Source organism: Cimex lectularius, unplaced genomic scaffold (assembly GCF_000648675.2).
Source record: "Cimex lectularius strain Harlan isolate CLEC.00 unplaced genomic scaffold, Clec_2.1 scaffold69, whole genome shotgun sequence".
Classification (NCBI taxonomy): Eukaryota; Metazoa; Arthropoda; class Insecta; order Hemiptera; family Cimicidae; genus Cimex; species Cimex lectularius.
The window spans coordinates 1,469,424-1,493,362 of record NW_019392630.1 but is presented as its reverse complement, the minus strand read 5'-3'; the positions used below and the strand labels follow the sequence as shown (position 1 = coordinate 1,493,362).

Genomic DNA, 23,939 nt, shown 5'->3' with positions numbered 1-23,939 from the left:
TATTACAACTACCTGGATTTTGGTAGTATTACTAGATACCAAAATGCAGGTAGTTGTAATATCCAATAAAAAGAAAAAAATCCCTTTTTAGGAGGAATCATAGCACAGCCTTCAGTAGGGCTGGCTTTATATTGTTGAGAAAATAGTATGCGCAGGTCAGTATATATAATAGTAATTACACAATTTTTTGTTTGTTCTCATGTTGAGAAAGTCTCAACAAGGCTTAGGAAATAAGGTCAGAATGGATTGAAAGCTTTTTGTGGGACTTAGAAGTGGAATCGTTGACGAAAAAGGAATATTGACTCGAATACTGACTGAATTGATATTGGCATTGCCGATAATGAATATTTAAAAGTAAGGGGTTTGCAAAAATTGTCTGAAGACTTTTTATTAACAGAATACGCTGATTATTGGATTGTTTGGTGCAATTCTGCAGTTCCTTTGTACCCATATCCAAAGAAGTAAACTTTGTACCAAGTTAGATGATATTGCACAGTCATATGCCAAGAGGGCTTCGCAGTTGAATAGGAAGTTTTGTTTCTTTTTGTTTTCTGTAACGATTTCTCGTCTGCCTGCTAGGCCAGGTTAGAGGAAATTCAAGTCTTAAGATGACTGGATGTCAGTTGATGATGTCATGATCTCTCGACCTTTAGTTTATGTACAATGTAGGATTTTTTTTGTTTCTTATTTTTTGCGTAGGATTCGGGTTGCAAAGTTCGTGTAGGTTATAATGTATGTACTACACGAAAAGTGGGATGTATAGCTAAGTCAGATAAGTTCCGTGTTTGAAAGACAAGGAAGACGGGACCTCCACATGAAGCTAACCGTATTGGTCAGATTTCCAAGGATTGGCTGCAGTACTCTCAGTCAGTTACACTGGGTTGAAGTGTAAGGAATAAGTAGGTAAAAGGAGTTATATTGGATGCCTAGGTGCCATGCCCTATCGAAAGCCTACACTCCAACCAGGGACGCACTTTCTGTTCTCTAGAACGGAGGAAATAGTGTCAACTCAAGCAACAAGTGTATTCATGTAGGATATTAAGATAGATCGTTGGATTGTATGGAGAATTGTACTAAATTATAATTATTTCTTTTAATTAATTGTTCTTTTTACGTAAGGTCTTGGTTGAAATGAAAAAGTTAGTGTATTACTCGAGACCAATACGTGAAACGTATCAAAAGTGTAGAAATAGCAAAACTTGCGAACAGACAGATGAATGTTTCATTGATTAAAACGTCTTTTTACCTGTTTGCAATTTCAATGTTTACACAGCGCTCACGGACGGAGTTAATGAGTTGGGATAACAGTGAGATTCACACCTTTTATGAATGAATAACGTTCATTGTACAAAATTCTACCTGCTTTTTCCAATACTTCAAACAAACAGCACAAATAGTACGAACAATGTTTGCAATATTGAGTATCCTCTAAGGAGGAGATATAAGAGAGAATCATTAAAATGAAAAAGTAAAGGTTGTTCCGTACGTATGTATTTTAAAACTCAATCTTAGTTTTGTAATTAACTTCAAAGATATTTCACACATATGCGGCATACTCGAAATTTGTTTTAGAATTTTCTCATCGTGAAACTACGGAAAAAGAAGAAAACCGAAGGAAATAAACACGTAAAAAGTACTAACCTTTAGCCTTGGCGTTTCCGAGGACAGCGAAGAAAAACAGCAAGACTAGTTTTGCAGCATACATGTCTGGGCAATCTGAAACAAAATACAATTTAGGTTAAAAAATACAATATTTCATTAAATGTCAAAAAATTATCTCAAAATACGAGTATAAATTAACGTTTTTAGTATATCCAACAGGTCAAATATCGACAGGGTTATATTAAAAGTTCACGTCCGAGAAGAACCTTCGTACAAATGAATGTGAGAAACATTGTTTTATAAATTGCAAGCCAGATGTATGCTTTATGAATTAAAAGTTAAATATTGTGTATTCGTCTCAACCAAGTTCTACAATGTCTACTATAACTAAATATTGTGTATAAATTTAAATATTACTTATTCAGAAATCGTGCGATGCGGTCTGGTGTGATGTAGATTTCAGAAAAACATTTTCTTTATCGTGCCAACGTTTCGATTTTTATTGAGATCATCTTCAGGGCTCAAAGTGTTTGTCTTCTGTGTAATTGTGCCATTCTTGCATTTGTGTGGCCATTCACGATCGCTCCAAGCAGTTTAAACGGAGCGATGCCGTTCCAAAAACCACGTCAATGGCAAAACTGAACTGGCGTGCCCGACTGTGCCGAATATTCGACCGGTCCAAACTCCATCGCGCCACTCCAAATATCTACGGCGCGACGACGGCATGGCGCGTTCGTGAATGGGAAAATCTGGCGTGGAGGGTCGGGATTTTGGCGCGGTGGCTTGGTCGTGAATGGGAAAACCCTCTTTTTTTTGGCGCAGTCTCCGTCTTTCTGTCACTGAGCAAACATCTCCGTCGTACATTCTCCAAAAGTCAAAAACGTTTATTCTTTATTGGTAATGACATCCAATCGAGATTTTATTCTTGAGGTGATTGAATTGTATGAAAGTGTACCATGTTTATGAAAGTGGTGGACAATGATTATATTACCACGATAGAAATAAAAGAAATTCGATCCTCAACCAGTTGGTCGACGTTTTCAAAACAAAGGATACAAATGCAATGAGATGCGGTATTGATAACCCCTAACAATGATCAGAAATCGTAGTAGAGAACTTAAGTTCTTTATAGTTCATCCCTGTAGCGAGAAATCGTAATGTGGTTGCCAACCTTTCATATAGTGATGATTCTCTCATGACTGTCTTTTGTTTTCTAATCAAGGGGGTAACAAGCTGGAGTAAATATAAATAAGACGTTAATCTTTTTTTGTAAGGTTTTAGTTGAAATGAAAAATAGTGTCACGAGGGGATTCGAATCCACGACATTCGGCTAAATACGCCGCTGCGCTAACCACTTGAGCTATCCTGACTTCGATACTTCGATCCACTGGGGCACCAACTCCCCATCTCAACCTACAACCTTTCGAATTTTCTCTCTTTTTGCCATTTTTTGGTGTCGGAGGATTGAAGTCACGATAGTTTAAGTGGTAGAGCAGGGGCGTATTTAGCCGAAGGCCATGGATTCAGATCCCGCTCGTGGCACTAGCTTTTTCATTTCAACCAAAACCTTACAAAAAAGATTAAATAATTGAAAGAAGTAATTTGGTCAATAGAACACTAAATGTAATGAATAAATAAGACGTTTCATCCTTAAATAGTTCCTCCAATCAGCGGGTTCAAGGGAAAGTTCTTTCATCAAATTGATATGGGTATTACGGCTTCTGTTCAGGAGCCACTTCTTACACCATTTTCTCTTCGATTTTTTGCTTTTAATATGTAAATAAACAGAAGAGTAGCACAAGAGATCGTCATCCATTTTGAGAAGGTAATTCACTGGTTGACGTTCGGAGCGACTGGCTGTGGAGCGGTCGTGAATGCCCCTCAAATTTTAGGCACTCCTAATGGAGCTGTACGGCTTGGCGCGGTTCCATTTGGAGTGATCGTGAATGGCCACCTTTAACTTAATATTTAACACAGATGTAATTATAAATACATCCTGAAACCCGTTGAAATCTCTAGGATAAATTAATTTTTATCTACACAATCTATTAATTATCTATCTATTGTTTAAAATTGCTATTGATCATTTAACTCTTGCCATAATAACAATATGCCAGATATAACACGTGTTTAAACACAATTCTTCTAAGATGTAGTATAATAATAACTATTACATATTCCTTTTCTTTATTGGTTTCCATTTTTGGACAATTTTATTACATAAATATGTTACGAATTGATTTAAAAAAAAAAATATCAACATTTAAATATTATATTGATTACATTTTGTCACTTGTGTAATTTTTTATGCTCAAATTAAAGCATATTTGATTATAACTGCCTAAAAAGTAAAAAGATCAGAGTACAATCATATAGTATTAAAAAAAAGTTGGCAACAATATGTGGAAGGTGAAGGAGAGAATTGAAGTGAGTAATAAATCGGCCTATTATAGGCAAATCCGTTGACGCAAGCCTGGATTACGTCCGTATACAGATAATAAACCTTTTGGCCGGGAACTGTCAAGAAGGAGGATCGTAAATTTCCAACGCGACCAGGGAAAATATTGCAAGTGAAAAAGATAAGGTATCCTAGTGAGGAGTTTCCCGTTTGGCTTTTGTGGACGGGGATGAAAAGGCATTGCCGAGGGCCGGAAGGGTTTAAATAATTGCCGTTTCGTCCAGGTTGCGGTTTAAAAGGCGTTTCCCTAATTTTCCACCGTCCGGCCGGTTTAACTTCACATCAAAGAGGGCGAGAGTTAAACCGGCAATTAAAATGATTTTCGTGCATTATTGTCGAAACGGGCCTCTTCTTCAAGAAAGGTGATTAAGACGGCAATTTTAGTCTGAGCTGAAGGGTGTGGAAATGCATTTCTAATGGATCTCCTTAGATCAATTACAACATTAATAGAACGTAAAATAATAACAATAAAAAACATAATAAAATTACGCGAAGGCTGAGAATCACTCAATGGCGACCTTGCCAACTCGATTATTAAGCTTGTCCCTTGGTAACTTTTGGATAGCCAGATGGAAGTTACGATTCCATTAGAGAATAAGTGAATTACACTAATATATTATATAATTTGTTATATAATATTATACTACTATACTAAGATCAGAATGGGTTCACTATCAACTCATAAATTCATTATGTTTGAAACCATAATTTTCAGTAAGTATAGTAAAGTAATTCCTATCATAGAGGAAGGCATTTAATAAATTAAGTGTCGCGGACGAGGAGAGAGAGAAATACTAAAGCAGAAGGAGGGAGATGGTGGGAGTGAAAGAGGGTGGGAGGGAGAGTGAGAGAGAGAGAGAGAGAGAGAGAGAGAGAGAGTGAGAGAGAAACAAAGAGAGAGCAAAGAGATATACTACAATAGGACAGTTCAGAAGAATATCGAGTACCCTGGTGTAGTGTGTATGAAGCCTGGTGTGTGAATTTATTAGCGGGAATGAGAGGGTTTATTCCCAATTACCTCGAGGAATATCAAGTACTCTGTGGTAGGTGAATGTCATGCATTGGGATAAAGGGAAAAAGATGAGGGATAGTCGGCTACTGTCATATCATGTATCATCATAATGCAGCTGGAGAAACAGGGAAAGTAATTAGTCGCATGAAAACACGATAAAAAAGTGCCCTAGTTTAAGAACAATTATAAGGAAGTAAAATATATAGTTTGCCTGATTTTCGTTTTTATTGTATAAAATCATCACAAAATCATCAGTGGGCAACTGTCCGACATGCGTACAAATGTTTCTTTTTTTCAAGAACACGGGGTTTGTACGACCTCTGTGTTGCGAACCCTCGGGGGTTAAAAATTGAGCTTTCAAAACATTGCGTGGCTTGCGCTATTTCTTCTCATTATTTTTGTTTATCTACTTATCTATTAATAGTCTTATTATTAATATTTAATTGTTATAATTATTATTAGGTAGAAGGTATTAGGTAGAAGTTATTTTAATTGTTTGTTTAAATTAATTTATTTAGAAAACTGAAATGTTAAGATACTACCTATTTCAACATTTCACTTTGATCCATGCCTCATAGCCACTGCGTAAAATCATAATCCTGAAAATACTTTAAATACTGTATCATCAACCTCTACGTATATGTAATAGTACCTAAATCTCTCTCTCTCTCTCTCCCTCTCTTTCTTTCTTTCTTTTTTTTCTCTCTCTCTTACTCTATCTCTCCCTCATTTAACAACAAGCCACGCATATTGAGTTTTATTTTGTGGGAATTGCTATCAATGAAAAATTTTGTTTCCATAAAACAACATACTTCTCATAAAATGCCAAGGTGTGATCTTCCTGAATATACAGGGCGTTTGGCTATCGTGTTACAAACTTTGGCAGTAGATTCTACATTCAAAAAGGAACCAAAAAGTCCTGATTAACTAGGATCCAAATCTTCACACTTTCGTAGTTATTTCACTTTTTCTGATTATTTAAGATTTCACGACCTTCTTCAAATAAACAATGATAACTGAAAGGTTTTCGACAAATCCATTGATAAATTGAAAACTACGTTTAATTTCCAATAAGATGTGATCAATACTAAACTTGTAAACATTCGGAAAATAAGCGTTCTAGTAGCGAGATCTTTGAATTTTTTTTTTTTCAAAGTTGAAAAACTTAATATGGTGATTCCAACCTACCATTTCCAAACCTAGAGACCAGCAAATTTTAGAAAACGTGCTTTTTTAATTACTTTTTCAAAGATGAAGAAAGTGATGTAGGAAAAGAAAAAACCGTGGTTGAAGGATTGGTAAGACGAAAATATTAATAATAACAAAAAACCTAAGGGAATTTTGAATAAATTTATTAAACGTTTTTTAATTTTGAATATTGAATTTCATAATTAATTAGGACTTTTTGGCTCCATTTTGATTATAGAATCTACGGGCAAAGTTTGTAACACGAGTAGCCCAACACCCTGTATATTACACATACAAGATAATAGACAAACTTGTCGATATTATTACGGTTTTATTTACTTTCTTCTTTTGGGTATGGACTGTGTGATTTGAAATTTATAATATAAAAGCAACAAAAGGAAGAACCATAACAATTATGAATTACTCTTCCTGTCATTTCTATTGAGAAAAAATGAGTTGAGTTGCTACTTAGTTGGGCCAAATGAGCCGATTGCTTCGATGTCCACTTTTTAGGGAAAATGTTATGTAATCATGTAAAACTTGGTAATTCCAACGAAGGGATAAAAAATCACAGCCGATTTAGTTTGAATTACGGCCCGTCGAGTTGGGCTTTTGCCTCAGTTGCGTAAACGAGGGGCGAGCATTTTGAAATGATTGCCCCGGGGGAGTTGTCACCAAATTTCCTAATGTCCCCAGGAGATCGGCCTGCAGTCCGTGATGCAACCCTTTCCCTTTCTTATTCAATCCGAGAGACAGAAATTACCTTTTTCCGAGAGAGGAGCCGACGCCCGGAGGGCAATTTGCCGGGTGGAACGTGCCAAGAAAATCTCGTACCCCTCTTCGCCTTAACAGGAGGTCGCCGATTGGAAATCAACAGCCATCGCCCCGGCACAAAGCCGGTGCCCGTAATTGCCGCATCCGTCCCAGTCCTTTTAAAATCGGTGACTGCCGATGCCCCCCCCCTCATTCAGAAGAAACGAGTTATATCAATTTAGAATTAATTTTCACCGCTTCACCGGCCGAACTGGACTTCAATGATCGCATTTCACGATCCACTTGCCCTCGCGTCCACGTCGAATCGCTGGGATCAGACCGTGTAACGACGGTCTCAGCTGATAATGTGATAAATAAGGAAAACTGCAATAAATTACTTGACTTTTCGATAAACAAAACTCTTATAAATAAACGGACGGAAAGAAGAACGTATCTGAGTAAGAAGCTATAGCTAACAATATAAACTTCAACAGAATACGGCTTTAATCCAGGAATATTTCAGTCTTAGAAGGTAAGGAAGTTTAGAAATATGCTCGGAACCAAGAACGATATACCACCGCTTGTAAATATTCAAAACGCATAATTCAATTAAGCACTATCAACCGGGAACAGGCTCAATTTCGCATTCTCACTTTCAAGGGGTTGCAATCGGCTGTATATCATGGACATGCTCCGAATACTAACTACCGTCCGCGGCACATACCCACCTCGAAGCCTGGATAACGACGTTTCTTTTATAATTTACATCCCGGAGGGCACAGAAGGTGGCGATGAATAAGAATGAGCGTGGATGGCTTTTTGTGTACAAAATCCAAACGGCCCGTAACACAGCCGTACGAGCCCGGTCGGACGGGTTAAACGACGTTTTCATGGGGGAGAAACAGTTCTGACTCCAATTACGGAACGAGTGATGAACGGCCGCCGTCCCAATCGAAGATGATGCATTGGCTGTTGATACGTGAATTTACATTTAAAGTTCGTGACTTCACGCCAATTTAGAAAGGATATTTCATGGTTTTCAGAGTTTTAGTTTTATTCCCATTAGTAATTGGTGTGTCAAAATCCTCACGGCCATGGTACTCTTCATAGAGTCTGACCAGGTAGGTTGGCCGTTTCCGCTCACTATGGTCTCATCACTCTTTTGGTCTGGCAGAGTCGGGTGCATTTCAACGGCTTGTGTGATTTTTCATTTAGTCAGAATTCATTTATAAGTCCGTGGGTTCAAACAAACCTACCACTGAAGTGACAAAAATTGTCAAAATTTTCGCTAATATAAATTTTCTTATTCAGTTGTGACCACAAAAGTGCTTTATGTGTATTCGCGGATAGAACAGCACTCAATCTAATTGCCAGTCAACAATTTATGCTATGTATATGCTGTGTGCAACTACAAGCATACTAGCACACGTTAAAAGAACCACTTTTTATTCCGAAAAACCGCAATGATGGAGCATGCAGTCTTCAATCTGAGAACATACAACCTTGTAAATTTTTATTTGCAGTTTGGTCGTTCCTCAACCTTTTGGTCTGCCTACACTCGCTACATGAGTCAGGAAAATAAGATTAAAGGAAAGCATTAATGATGACCTACCTGAATATAGCAAGCGAACAGCAAGCATAGGCATTGATCGGAAACGACGAAACTACAAGTTCATCATCAGCAAGAATTAGGTTTTACTTATGACACTAAACTTCATTTTTAAACAAGTAATAGCCGAAGACGACTACCGGTTAAAATACAGAACAGTAGTGATCAAATCTTGGAATCTACGTAACCAAAATCATACCAATATTCAACTGTAAAACAATGATGACAGACGGACGAGAGAAGTGTGAAACTTAATGTTTAATCATCAGCAGACTGAAAAGACATCAAAATAGGCAGAACTGTTAAGCCAAGAGTTATTTCGGTTTTTTATTTATTTTTTTAAAGGAAAGCGTCTACGTTGAAAAAATAGTTCAGTCGGCAAAATTATGGAAACATCAACTAACTACAGGTTCATCAAGCAGAGTCAGGGCTTTAAGAAAAGTGCAACAAGACCGGCACTGATCCACCACTTAAGATGACGAGAAATGAAGCGGATAGGCTGAGCTTAAATGATAGGAAAACCAAACTATAATCCACAGAAACCAAGAAGAAGGTCTAATCTTTGTTTACATAAGCAGATACGTTTTACATGGAATATATTAAAAAATATGCTACGTTATTTAGTCAGAGTAACAACCAAAGACGACTAAAAACAAAAAAGGGTAAACAAATCGTACAATCTACATAGACAGGATAAAATAAATATACCATTGATAGTGACGAGGAGTGTCTGCGAAGATCGACGATAAAGAAAGGAGGATAATGATGAACTAACTACAGATTCATTAAACAGGGTGGAGCACTGATTCACCACTTAAGATGCATGAAATGAAACGCGTCTGACTGGTCAAAAAAGATTGGCTAAATTATTGGAAACGACCAAAATATAGGCTATTTAACCGAAGGCGAAAAATAAATAATGAAACAAATTTAGGCAACTACCATCATAAACCAGAAATCGTCTGACAGATCAAAGTATGGAGGGTAGGTAAAATTATCGGAAACGACCAAACTACAAGTTTGTCAGGCAGGGTCAGGGAAATAAGAAGGGTGCGGCACTAAACACTGGGGTTATCGAGAAATCGAAACTCGCCTAAAGATCGAACAAAACAACAAACCATCCAGCAGACCATTTGAAGAACAGATCTCATCTACATTCACATGAATCGAAGGAAGGATGAATCGACCGTCATTATCTTCAACTTATTGGTGATTCACATGAAAAATAATATTCACATAGAATAAACCAACGAAAAGTTAAATAACTAGAAAAGAGCTATATTGCTAAACCATGTAAAAAAAACCGAATATGGCGAGAAGTCGAAAGCTGTCTGGCTGACTAAACCAGCAAAGATAGACGACCAAAAATGAGAGGAAAGTACAAAACTACAGGTTCATCAGCCCTCAGGCATCAAAAAGAAACAGGTTTCATTAGCGTTCACACAGATGATAACAAAAACGACAATTGAGCTAGGTTGTAAAACCAGAGTAAAACTGAAGACGCCTCCTGGCAAAAAAAGATAGAAGACGAGCGAACAAAATCTTCCAAGGTAAAATAACAAGAAAATCCGTGAAGGCTACCCAATAACATAATAGATATTTTCTGCGTTTATTTCCTTTTGTTGTTGGATATTTTTCATATGCATTTGAATGATTTATTAAGCCTTAAGCTTTTCGAACGTTTTAGTAAATTGTAAATAGTAAGACTTCTGACTGGTTATACTGTACTGCGAAGGCTTGTAGTGTCTAAACGTTGGAAAAGCTCCATAAATAATTCGAATCCATAATAAATACTGTTTCTAAACATATATTTGGTTTGAATAATCAGCCAACAATGTTATAAATGAAAATATGAATTATGCTCGAGTATAAACACCAGTTGGGTGGCACGGTTACCGGAAACATCGCAAAAATTAACGATTGACCACTTAAACCTCATAATTTCATAAAAAGTTCTATTTTATTGCCCGTTGATGCGTGCCGCGCTTTGTGCAATTAGGCCGAAGGTTCTCAGGCGGATCACTTACGATTTACACTCCTGAAGACCTTGTACCATGCTCTCTGGTCTTTTTGTGGTCCGGACCACTTCTCACCGGATTATAAGCAATTCCTATGTTAACGTTCTACGTCGTCTGAAAGGATCGAGAGAAAAACCTCGGACTCTCTTTATTTTATTACTTCCTTCTAACTAGTCAAAGGCCGTCGCCAACATGGAGGGGATGCGTTATGCAAAATTTGACCAAAACGGGTTTGTCCAGCGGCTGATATTACTCTCACGTACCATATTCAAACCGTACGATCGTTAAAAACTCGTAGAAAATGATCGTAAATTGTTACGAGGCGTTTAAAAAATGAAGGCTGTTTACAAGAATTAATTTCAAAGGGTGATATAAAAAGCTTTAATAAGATAGATTACAATAGTCAACCATTTCGTTAGTTTAGATTTCCTCTATTACTTAACTAACAAGATTTTAAATCCTTTGTGGATTTTGAGTGGGATTTTTGAGGTCGGAGTGGGACGGTGTAATGGCTGGCCTACTCGATGAAACACGGGCGAGTCGGGTGAGATTGGAACTAATGTCCTTTCCTTTTATATGTTATGTTTCCCGCGAGAATGGCAGAAATATTAGGATATTGAGTCGTAGGGTCCTATAGTTTTCGGTTTTCCAAAGGTTATGGCATTTTATTGCGATTTAGTGTTATTTGTATCCTCCAAATGAGAAGATATGCTCAGTTTCTTATTTTGTAACGTTTTCTCTAATGACAAGGGGAAGTGACACAAGAACAGGAGTCAATTCAAAAATAAAATGAACGTAAATTTTACAAGGCGACTCGACAATGCAAACCACAATTCATTACACACAACTTGACCGAATTGGTTCTCAATTGCGAAAGTAAATAAATGAAATACTGGTTTTGAACTTAGTACTTTCTAACGGAAAGCCTAGAGACAACAAAATAAAAAAACAGGAAAATATTTAATGACGTTTGTTACAATCGAACTGAAAGGAAATGCCAGATAAATCATTTGATACCCCAGGCCACTGCGCTCTTACAAGGCATTTAGACGTAATTGTTATTGCCTTGGTGCATTTATTGCCCTGCAGAACTAAACAGCAAACAACACATGTGAATATTAAATGAGTCCCTTCAGAAAAGGAATTCTTGAGTGTTGAATTAAAATTTAGCTTTGTTAATTATTTAATTTATTGCCTGTACAAAAAAACGACATTGTGGATATAGTATAGTTATATAAAAATCTGACAGATCCGGTCACGAAACCATCGTCGTTTTAACGTCGTGGAGAATTACAAGGGCGAGACGTTGAGGAATGAGATCGGGCTAGTGGATCATGGTGAGGGATGGCTTAAAGTAGAAATGGAGGAAGCGTGTTCGGATCAGATCTTTCCACGAATGAGATTTTAAGGTCTTTTTTAAGGTCATTTGTTGATTACGTAGAAGGGAGTATTGAGGATACGGCGAAGACCTTTAGATTGAAAGGATTGAATTCGTTGGATGTTGGAGGATTTGGCCGAGCCTCACAGTCACTCTATAAGTCCAAATAGGTTTGATGTGTGTTTTGTAAACAGTAAGTTTGCTATCCATTAGATTTCGTGGTCCGATTGACGAAATAACTCTTTCAATTAATTAATCTTTATGTAAAGCATTGGTTGAGATAAAAAAGTCAATGTCACGAACGGAATTCGAACCCACGACCTTCGGCTAAATACGCCGCTGATATACCACTATCGCGACTTCGATCCTCTCGGACACCAACTCTCCATCTCACCCTACGACCATTCGAATTTTCCCTCCTTTTTGCTATTTTTCTCAACTTTGCTATTTATCTCAACCAATACCTTTCATACAGATTAATTAATTGAAAAAGTTAATTGGTCAATCGGACCACGAATTAATGGATATAATAAGTAAAATGAAATATATCTTCACTAAAGTTCTTCGTGGCCGTTTCATTTGTCGCCGAGAATCGAATAGATTATACGACATTTGAAAAATGGCACAAAGGAGGGAAAATTCGAGTGGTGAGGTTGAGATGGGAAGTTGGTGTCCGAGTGGATCGAAGTCCGATAGCTCGTGGTAGAGCAGCGGCGAATTTAGCCGAAGGTCGTCGGTTCGAATCCCGCTCGTGACACTGGCTTTTTTATTTCAACCAATGCCTTACATAAAGATTAATTTGTTATGTATGCTTAGTCCCAATAGGTGTCTGAGTGCATATCATTTTGTTAACTGTCGTTTCAATATTGTATGTATGTTCACTAATTTCGTGGTCCGCTTGACCAATTAATACATTTCAATTAATTAAGATTTTTAGTTGAGATAAAACAGTCAATGGCACGAGCGGGATTCGAACCCACGATCTTTGGCTAAATACGCCGCTGCTCTACCACTTGAGCTATCGTGACCTCGATTCACTCGGACACCAACTTCCCATCTCAACCCCAATCCGATTACACGACATTTGAAAAATGGCAAAAAGGAGGGAAAATTCAAAAGGTGGGTCGTGTAATCGGATTGGGGTTGAGATGGGAAGTTGGTGTCCGAGTGAATCGAGGTCACGATAGCTCAAGTGGTAGAGCAGCGGCGTATTTAGCCAAAGATCGTGGGTTCGAATCCCGCTCGTGCCATTGACTGTTTTATCTCAACTAAAAACCTTAATTAATCGTATTGTATGTAAGTTACATGTAAGTCTGCTTTTTAAGTGAATCCCTCGGTAGCTGCCTTGAGTGGATGGTGGTATTGTCTTGCTGTTTATATGCAAGGGAGCAGGTTTCATGGTTGAGCATAAACGTAACTTGTTGCTTTTTTGGTCAACCTGATCCGTCAACACAATCAAGATGGTGTTGCATTATTTGAGGTAGGATTGGAGTGTGTTGAGAAGATTGAGGTGTCGTTCGCGTGGTTTTGTTGGATTGGATGATGTTAGCGGTATAGATGCCATAGAGGATTTGGGGTGAATAAATGTGTTGGCAACTTAATAAAATTGAGAGTACTGGACAAACACATAATTATTAATTGTTCTTGTAAGACTTCACAATTGCAGGATATTTTTATGTTTTACGTATTAAAGTTTAGCTTTGCCAGTTTTTTGTAACCCAAGTCAAAATTTCTTCATTCGAGTTCGGCTCGTTTTACACAAGTATACGTTTCTTAGTTTTCTGTAAAAATTAGTTAAGTGTTTTTTCTCATTTATTTTTTAATAGGTGTGCTTAGAAGATTCAGCATGATTTAACTTTTAAAGGAGTGAATCATGAGCCGTTTAGCACGCTGTTATTTGCTCAACAGCTAACCCCAAATCTCTCCCATTTCGTTCGTGGAAGAGAATTACGTTACAGCCCAGACAACATCTCGGCACCTATAATTTAATAAAACGGATAAACAGCGTTCTCTGCGAATTAAAATTTCCCAAAATAATTAAGAGCCATGAAATAATTACACTTGACGGGATAATAAATAAGACGGGGACAAAAATGAGCCGGCGCAAAGAAAAAAAAAGTTAATTTATGGAGAAGCTTAGCCCGGGGGGCTTTTCTAATTCGCTAGGGACTTAGCCGGCGACTTTCTCCCTCCGTTCAAAAGGGCGCAAATTTAACCGAGTCAATTTGCCGCTTGTCACCGGCCCTGCAACACGATTACTGTCCTTTTCCCTGATTAATACGGCTCATAACCGTGGACGGTGCACTGCAGAACTATGCGGAGCCGCAATACACGCACTCGACGTTTACTGCCTGCGGTTAACTACCGTGATGCATGAACGCCACAGGAATCTGTGATCTACGGCTTGCTTATTATAATGTGGCAATGTGCAAATTTGCATTAAATGACGATTCCGATTAAGAGATGCTTAATCAAAGATGAGTGATCACTTTGAGGAGATAATATTAGGACCTAATTTATCCTATCAATAATCCTTTATTAGGGACGACATAACCAAGGATAATCTCATTTACCATCTGTATAATTAAAAGTGTTCTGATTTTATACGAACGAAATATTTTTTCTATATCAATTAAGTAAATGTCATCAATTAAAACCCCCGACAAATCAATTACACCAAGTTGTACAAAAAGGACGGTATGAAATCCTTCAAATATACAAATCCAGTAATAAAAAAACTGACGAACACACAAATCAATAAATCTAGGTAGTTGGATCCATTCGATAAATTACACAAATTAATAATAAAACAATCAAATAACTTACACATGGGTCGGTGGTGGGGTGGACCCAAACTCTTCAGGCCAAAACAATAAGGCTATTAACTGGCACCTAAAGACAAGCTTGTCTCAGTGTCTCTGGTGCCATGAGCACAACGTCAACTGCAACCCTGGAAGTTTTGTTAAACCTTCCACCACTACACGTTTTAATCCCAGGAGAAGCTAGAGCAGCAGCCTACAGGCTCGTAAATGGACAACAATCTGCTAGGATAGGCCATGTAAATAAACAATGGACATTGAGAGAGGAGATACAGGCAGATGTCATTCAAGGTATGCCAATTGACGCCACTACTCCAAAGTACAACTTTACCGAGAAGTACAAAGTAGTGATGCCAGAACGGAAAGAATGGGCCAAAGGAACACCACTAAAGGAAAATTCCTACTGGTATACTGATGGCTCCAAAACCGACAAGAGTACGGGAGCTGGGTCTTTGGGATAAATCCTAAGACCGAACTGGCGGTAAACCTAGGCACGTATGCTACAGTTTTCCAATCTGAAATCATAGCGATTAAACAATGTGCTGGAGAAATAAAAGGCTAGGAATACATTCCTGGAAGATAGCCATTTTCTCTGACACCAGGCAGCTCTCAGGGCCTTAGCCTTATGCGAGGCGAAAGCAAAGAGTGTTTGGAAATGCATGGAGGCCCTGTCATGGGACACTAATGACCTGACCATGGCACGGGTTCCTGGACATTCGGGGCATAGAGGCAACGAAAGGTAGACATGCTTGCCAAAAAGGGAGCCAACATGGATTCTATGGGCCCAGAACCCTACTGCGCCCTAGCAGCCAGTTACAAAAGAGGACGCATCTTAAAATTGATTCTTAATCAGTCCAAAACCTGGTGGAACAATACCTCAGGTATGAGGCACCCGAAGAGATTCATTGAAGGACCATCCACAAAACTCACAAAAGAATTACTAGAAGGCAACCGGAACCGAACCAGGATTCTGGTTGGACTCCTACAGGGCACTGCAACTTAAGAAAGCACCGGATAGGAGTAGAGACAGAACACACACTGTGCAAATACTGCAAGGAAGAGGAGAAGACCGAAACACACATTTTATGTTTCTGTGAAGGTCTATGTAGGTGCAGGTTCTTGCAACTAGGACAAGAAAATCCACAAGTAAGATCCTACACCAAGGAACCAGGAAGCTGGCCAATGAGTTATAAATAACAGAGGAACACAATAGTTCTATTCATGTCGAGATGCAGTAGGCCTTATGGCCGCCTCTTTTATCCCTGTCCCTATCCCCCTACCGGAACAAAGAACGAAAAAGTGCTAAACGCTTATGAAAGAACAAAACAGGGAAGACAGCCAGGCCAGAAAAGTCGGAAACGATAGCATGCAGACCTCAAGAAAAAATGTCAAAATAAAGAAAACTGTTAGGAGAAATATAGCACAATTTTAAAAGAAATTCTTCTACTTCGCAGAATTTTCTTGAGTAGTTAAGTTTAACAGCTTTGTTTTGTCTTTAACGCTTTCGACATCGAGATGTTCTGGTCATCCTCACTGCTTTGATCTATCAGGCGAGCTCCGGCTGGTCGCCATCATTAATGACGGGTCTGTGCGGTTCTTATTTGGTGAAACGTATCGCAAATGCTTTTCAGATTGACGATCAGATTCATTCGTTGCTACGAATGAAGATGGCGAGAAGCCGAACACGACTGACAGATCAAACGAGTGACGACACACAGATCAGAAAGGTATGAAAGGACCAAAATTCATGGTCGACCACCAGCAGGCCTCAAGAAAAATCTCCAAATTAGGTTAACTGTCGGTTAAAGCTATTGGCTAACAATGCCAAAAAATGACGTTTTTTTAGTGAGGCGGTTAAGGGTCGACGGTTTTTTTACCATTTTGCATCAAAATCGTATTGACATCAAAAAGTTATGGATTTCCTTACTGTTTTGACCTTTCATGATAATGCTGGGTCATTCTTGTTAAATCAATAGAGTTACCTAGAAAACCATTGAAGATGACGAAAACCCGAATGCAAATGGTATGACAAACCAAAAAACAAAAACAGACAGGTCAGAACGGTCTGAAACGACCAAAATTCAAGTTCAAGCAACACCGGATCATTCTCAAGTAATATTTTAAATAATAAAGCCTGGGATAGTTAAGTCCGACGATTTTTTACTATTCCATAATCAAAATTTTATCAATATCGACAAGTTCTGGTCATCCTGGTTTTGTTAGTTTCCCATGCATGTCATATTCAGTGGTGATATGTGTGTCACAAACCACTAAACAAGAATCACGAACATCTATGTGAAAGGCATCTGACTGAGCCAAACATCAAGAGGCTACAGACCAGAATATACGATCAAAATTTACATTCATCGTACCGCAGACTCAAAGAAAATTCTCAAAAATATTAGTGCAACATACAATTTAAGCCTATCTATGTAAAGTATTATTAAAAAAGAAATCAAATCTGTATGGAATAGGTAATTTTTACGTTTTATTTAGGTTTTCGTATCTAAAATTATATCGTCTATTCATGGTCATCCAACCTCACGATTTTCATTTTTCAGGCAAGTTTCGGCACACCGCTTTTATCAGAAGTGGTTCTCAGTAATTCCTGTTTAGGAGAATGCTCACAAAGATGGTGCGATGTCGGAACGCGTACGACGTACCAAAACGGCGTGAACAGGCCGACTCCAAACAGTAGATCTTACAATCAATTTTTTGTCCCGTCACGTATCACAATTCACTTTACACTGATGAAGAATCTAAAGTTCAAAACGAAGGTAAAGAAATAAAGACCCATTTCTTCGGAAATTGTGATTCAACGGAGATGGCTTACATCGAAGTAATCCGTGTCCGATTTGGCGCTTCTAGTCACTCTGCCGTGTAAAGGACATTTACTACGTGACGAATTTGATTCACACGGTTTATACCAATTTAAACGGGATTGTTGCAAATAACCTATTTGACGGGTTTACTGTTATGCCGACTGTTGGCAAAATTTATCTCGGTAAAATCCGGCAAACTGTCTGTGACTATTGCTCTATGGATTAAAATTGGTTTATTATCATCATGTTTATCTATACAATTTTTTAATAGTTTTTTAGCGTCTGTGCAGCTATATTTCATGTGTGAAATAAGATTTTTTTAAATAATAATATTTATTTATATATGAATTATACACCTGATGGTTCTTATAGTATAAATCATAAGCAAAACACTAGCCTTGTCTCCAATGCTGGCAATTTGTTATCGGATTAAGGCGAGGTGGTCTCGGAGCCATCGTCGTTTCATCCGACGTAGTGGGTTCTTAGGATGGGAAGAATTAAAGAGGGCTTCGGCAGTAGCGTTAGGATGGGTTGCAATATCGGAGTGAAACTCGAGGAAGCGAAAACGGATGAAATCTTTGACGAAGGGAATGTTAAAGTCATTGTGGATAGTGAGTTTGGAGTCATAGTAAGGAATTTGGAGAAGAATCCTGAGGATTTTCGATTGGAAAGGGTGGATTCGCTAGATGTTAGATGGCTTGGTGGTGCCCATCAGTTCCTCTCCGTCCAAATAGGTCGAAGTAATGTTTTGTACAGAGTTAATTTGTTCTTTACAATCATATCGTTTGCTTTACAATAAGTCCTCGTAGTTGGCCATCTCGTCTGTTAAGTTCTTGTTGCTTAAGTCATATGTGAGAGAGAATCCCACGTCCGTCTAATATAGCCCTATTTGCCTCGTCTAGATGTCGTTTGTTCTTTGTTGTTAAAGTTTAATTAAGGTTTTTAGTTGAGATAAAAAGTCAATGGCACGAGCGGGATTCGAACCCACGATCTTCGGCTTCATACGCCGCTGCTCTACCACTTGAGCTATCGTGACGTCGATCCACTCAGACACCAACTTCCCATCTCAACCCCACCTTTTAAATTTTCCCTCCTTTTTTCCGTTTTTCAGTGGCCCTTCTTTTTGTTGTTAACGTCTAGACGTAGGTAAGACTGTTTAGTGTGAACGTAATTTGGGTGCATTTTTCTCGTTCAGCTCATGATTCGCACCTTCATCTTCAATGAGCTCAAGATTCTCCTAGATTGGAGGTACCTTCTTAGGTAACATTGGATTTCCTACAATGTACAGATAAAATAACAGTGTCGACCGCATAGTTTCTAATTATGGTGGTGGAATGTATCGGCAGATCAGCATTGTAAATTTTATATAGGATGGGACCAAGAAATACTTCTTCTGGACGCCGGCGTGGATCGATTTGACTTCCAAAATCCCGTTCCCCATATCACTCTGCTGCAGCAGTCTGTGAGATTTGCTTTTCGTGGTAATAAGGAGTGGGTACGAATTCATAATAATGAAGCATAATGAACTAATAATCACTTATTCGCCAATTTAGTCTTCCTTTTAGGAATTTAGAATTAAAGAAGAATACGAAACAATCTCGTACCAAATTTCTTAGAGTTTACTAACCGGTTGAATGCATATTTGCTTGCAAATAGGCCATCAAGCGAACTGTCTAATACTGAGAAATGGGCTAAAAGCCAGAGTTTCTGCTGAAACTTTCATAATTACAAACCGTCATCTAGCTTGATAAGTTTTGAAACAATCGGGATAGTCTTGTTGGACTAACGTTGTATTGAACCACTATTGAAAAAGAAACTAGTCGAAATTTCATGTCAACAGTACCAAAAAATCCTCCTAATAGCTTGTACCGATTAGTATTCAAGGCGATGATTACCGATGGTGTATACCTCTTAATTACTGCCAGACGGGCGTTGGTGGTCCCACGTTGTTCTCACTTTCCGATTTATCATAAGCAAATTGGTTGGTAAACGTGTATTTTTTAAGTAATGAATTACGGTGATAATGAAGTTCTGTTCATCCAAAACTTAGACTATCAATTGTGATGCTTTGAAATTTTTATCGGTTTTTCCGCATTTCTATACTTGTCGTTATACGGGTTGAATCTCTATCGAGGTTTTGCAATTTCACTGTGGAGCGATAAACTTAGAAGAATGATCAGACGGTGAACCATCAAAACAAAGCCAGACACTTTCATCGTATTTCACACAACGGGGAAAGTTTAAAAGTGAGAAAAAAGTAGTGTCGTTAGACTTAACTACCGGCTTGTTGCATCCGCTAATCGAAAGTTCCGTAGTTATAAGAAAAAGTAAGTAGAGAAAGGCAGATTCGCTAATAACGAGCAATTTTAATTTAATAAAATTTGAATTTAATTTTAATTTATAATATAAAATATTACCGTGAAATGGTATATTTGATGTTTTTCAACGGCTAAAATGAGAAAACGAGAAACATTTTCCTAATTTATCGTACAATGAAAATATTAAATATACCTTTAAAGAATTTCATTTAACTCATTGTTAAAACGTAGAAGTTTTTATTAGGAAAACTCATTCACATTTAAGTTCTTCTAAGCTTTAATTTGTAAGTTTATCTGTAGTCCTGGATACCCAAAGGGACCACCAGACTTTCTTTTTAATATGCATGTTATGTTTGATATTGCAGATGAAAAATCGTTTAATAAAATTGTTTCTGTATATTTCTGACCTCTTTGTTTAATTCAATATTGAGAACTACACATTTTCTCATATAATGGAATCTATCTTATATTGAAATGTTTCCAAAACCACATAAAAATTTAAGCGCCCCATTAACTTACCGACCTATTAGTTTCTTACTCGCTCCTTCAAAATTATTCGAAAAATTAATTGATGAACGAATTACCTCTACTGCTATTTGGAAAATCTTCTTATCAGATCATTAATTGGCTTTCGATCCCATTATTCCACTACTCATCTACTTCACAGAACCTAAAAAAGAAATTTTACAGAACTCCATCTCTCTTCATCTGAGAAATTGTTCGCAACTGAAGTGTTTTAGGTGTCTCTCAGGCTTTCGACCAAGTATGTCTTGCAAGACTATTGTACAAATTAAATTTATTTTTACCCTAGACCTGATCATACATATAACCATATCTCAAGGAGAGACTTTTGAGATGAAAGACGTGTTTGCAGGTGTGCCTCAGGGGTGAATACTCACTCCGCTGTTCTACACAATTGTTACTTTACAACAGTAATCAAGCAAACTTTAAAAAATGAAGCTTAACTCCCCAAAGTCTCCTTTACACTCTGTAGTCAGTCAGTACTAGCATATACTTATTCAACTAATATGGTCCCAATCTGACAAAACTTATTGAAGACTTACATTTGACAGAAGAACTTGGATTTTACACACACGATTAAAAAAACAGGCATTTAGCAAACGATTTATACTGTACTACTTACTGAACCGACAATCGAAAATACTTTAAATTCAAAACTTTCGACAAACACAAATCAAACGTATTTGTATGTACGTGTGCCAAGTTTTCGGATCAGCTAAATAATTCCAATATTCAAAGATTACAAAGTTTTCTATCAATATTTTACGAGTAATTATTTCTGCCCTGGCATATGAACAGTTTTTCAACCATTAAAACCTATTACCAACCACAAAGGTGACATTTTCAACATTATCTCGTAGACGACTGAAAAGAATAGACCTATTGAATAGCTTTCTTCAGATTATTTCTCTCCCTGTAATGTGGAACTTGGGTTGATAAACTTTATAAATCTTAAGTGCTATAGAAGCAAGTCGTAAGTGAAAAATCGCATAAAATGTTGATTTTGGATAATAATAATAATAAATAAGCTAAGTAAATAAAGTCGAAGAAATGTACATAGTCCAGATTGATCCACAACGGAAAACGGAGGAACGAAGGATGTCAAGTTACGAGTCTGACCCACTTCCACAATGCCTAGGTTTTTTTATTCACAAATAAGTCGAATTGATGTCGGAATATTTGTGTTTAGGTCCGAAGGAGCCTACTTCAGAGCACTGTTATATGACCGACCAGTTTGGCCAATTTGACAATCTCAAAACGATCTCAGATTCAGAGGAGAGCTTTTAGGTGAGACGAGATATTTGTGCCAGATCAGCAATTACCATAGAATTCACACAGGAGCATTTACTTGGTCTACCATCTTAGATGATCCTTCAAGACTTAAGTTCGTTCTTGATGTGGAGTATATCCCTCAGGAAGACATCCATAAAAGAAAATGGTGAGCCGAAGCCATAGTCGCAGAGAGATCCACACCTTAGAAGAGATCTAGGTTAGTCACCGGTTACAAGGTTCGAGAAGCTCATAATGAGGCAGGAGCATAAAAAAACCTACAGTAACGAGAAGAGACAAACACTCTTGAGGAGGAACAAATGGAACAGTCGAAACTACAGTCTTAAAAAGAACTTAAAGAATTTAAGACGATCAGCAGAGAGCCAATATCGGAATCCAATGACATTTCAAACAGTTTCGCCTTTATCTTTGGGGAATAGAGTTTGGATTTTTTCTAAAAGAAAATTGTTAAAATATTTTAAAAGAAATGAAATTGGAAGGATTGAGCTGGGAAGCGGGGATATTCTTTCACTGGCAAAATGGTTAAAACAGAAAGGAAAAGTCCGTCCTTGTTTACTCGTGTTTCATTTTATTTTATCAACTCAAATTGGAGCTGAAATTTAAATGGAGTTTAGTTGTTTCCGATTATTTTAATCTTTCTATCTTCGCTGTTTTGGGTTATAAGCCTTTCCTGAGTTCATGATGACAACTGCGATCTGGAAAGATCGAAGTGATTAACGTACATTTTCTAATACAAAAAATAAACATATTCGAGGTTAGAAGGAAACAGAATTTTCCGCGGCAATTTGCTTAACAATTTGGATGGACGCGTGTTATAGACACCAAATCGGCAAGGAATTTTAGAAATTCTTATGGTAAATTCCAATGTTGTTAGTATTCCAATACAAAAATGAGGAAGGCAGCTTTTACGAGAATATAATAATATATGACGAGTACGATATTTTTGTTGAATAAAATCGTTTTTATGGAAGTTCGAATGGAAATCCTTCCAGTTGATAAGAGCCCGTGTTTTATTTGTTTAAGTAAAACAGATCAGGTCGTAATTTAACTGTCTTATTATGTCTAGGTTTTAACCTTTGTAGAAACCAATATTAAATAAAGGATAACGTGAATTCCTTTATTATTGACACATCGGAAATTCCATTCTCCACCCCACTTAGCCGTTTTCTTCTATTTTTACCTTCGGGATTAATTGTTTCTCAGGTGCTGCTAAAACGACTCTCCCGGCTTATTCTCCGTCGTGATTTGTGAGTCGGACTTAATGCCAGGGAGGCGAAATTTACGACTCAATTTGTGAACTCCAACACCCGGGCGCATCATGCCATGCTGGAGCTGGTGGCCGGGCCATTTTTTAATTTATTCCCCTCACTTGTGTCACATCCAATAATTGCAATTTACTAGTGAGATAAATGGAAGTATGCTGGTCTTTTTTTTTATCTCTCCTTTTTCGCCAATCTCACGAAATCGCGAGTAGGCTGCGAAATGAGACAACTTTCGCTTTCGTTCTGCAACCCAACTGAAATTCGCCAAATTGAAAATTAACTATCGCCAGTGAAACCCGACAATTTTTCCGATTGTCGGCCGCAGGAAGATGGCTTTCAGCCGGGGTTTTGTCGGGACGGGTTTTTACACCTCATGATGAATATTATTACCGGACGAAAGGTCACGAGGACGATTTTCTCCCTCATCCTCCGATGGCTCGGAGCTCTTCTGATGTTGGAAAGTGTCTCTGTACGTTTGTGAAACTTTCGTGTTGTAGGGTCGCCCAAGCTCAATTTTCCAGGCTTTCTAAGAACGGTAATCCATACAAAACTAAAGCAAACTCTCGTTCATTACATTTTTAACGGACGACCTTTTGGTTTCGAGTAGGAGAGAACGGTGTCGCTCACCTACATAATCTTTGTATTTAAATCTTATGTTTACAGTTCATTTACATTCGAGGCCAGAGTCAAACTCTTTTGCATGTATTACCCGTATTGGGTCTTCAATCATTACATAATTGATTTCTTAACATAGAAAGAAGTTGTGAGATTTCCTCTTGGGGTCAGCATGTCTGCCCTACGACTCCTTCTATCTTTTTTGAACTTATACAACAGAATCAACTAAATAGGACAGACACATACTCATCACTGAAGATGTCAAGAAGCCGA

The 23,939-nt window shown here is 37.8% G+C and overlaps 1 protein-coding gene and 1 non-coding gene across 7 annotated transcripts in view; both read right to left on the bottom strand.

Moving 5' to 3' along the window:
- Nucleotides 1-23,939, bottom strand: part of LOC106670380 (cadherin-99C) — a 401,762-nt gene that overhangs the window by 127,058 nt on the left and 250,765 nt on the right. For all 6 annotated transcript variants that reach the window (XM_024227116.1, XM_014400658.2, XM_024227175.1 and 3 more), the window contains one exon: nucleotides 1,642-1,716. In XM_024227116.1, the coding sequence (XP_024082884.1) occupies nucleotides 1,642-1,716 (75 nt within the window). The remainder of the gene's footprint in view (nucleotides 1-1,641; nucleotides 1,717-23,939) is intronic.
- Nucleotides 18,623-18,695, bottom strand: Trnah-aug. The gene has a single exon. It is a non-coding gene; the product is annotated as a tRNA-His (tRNA).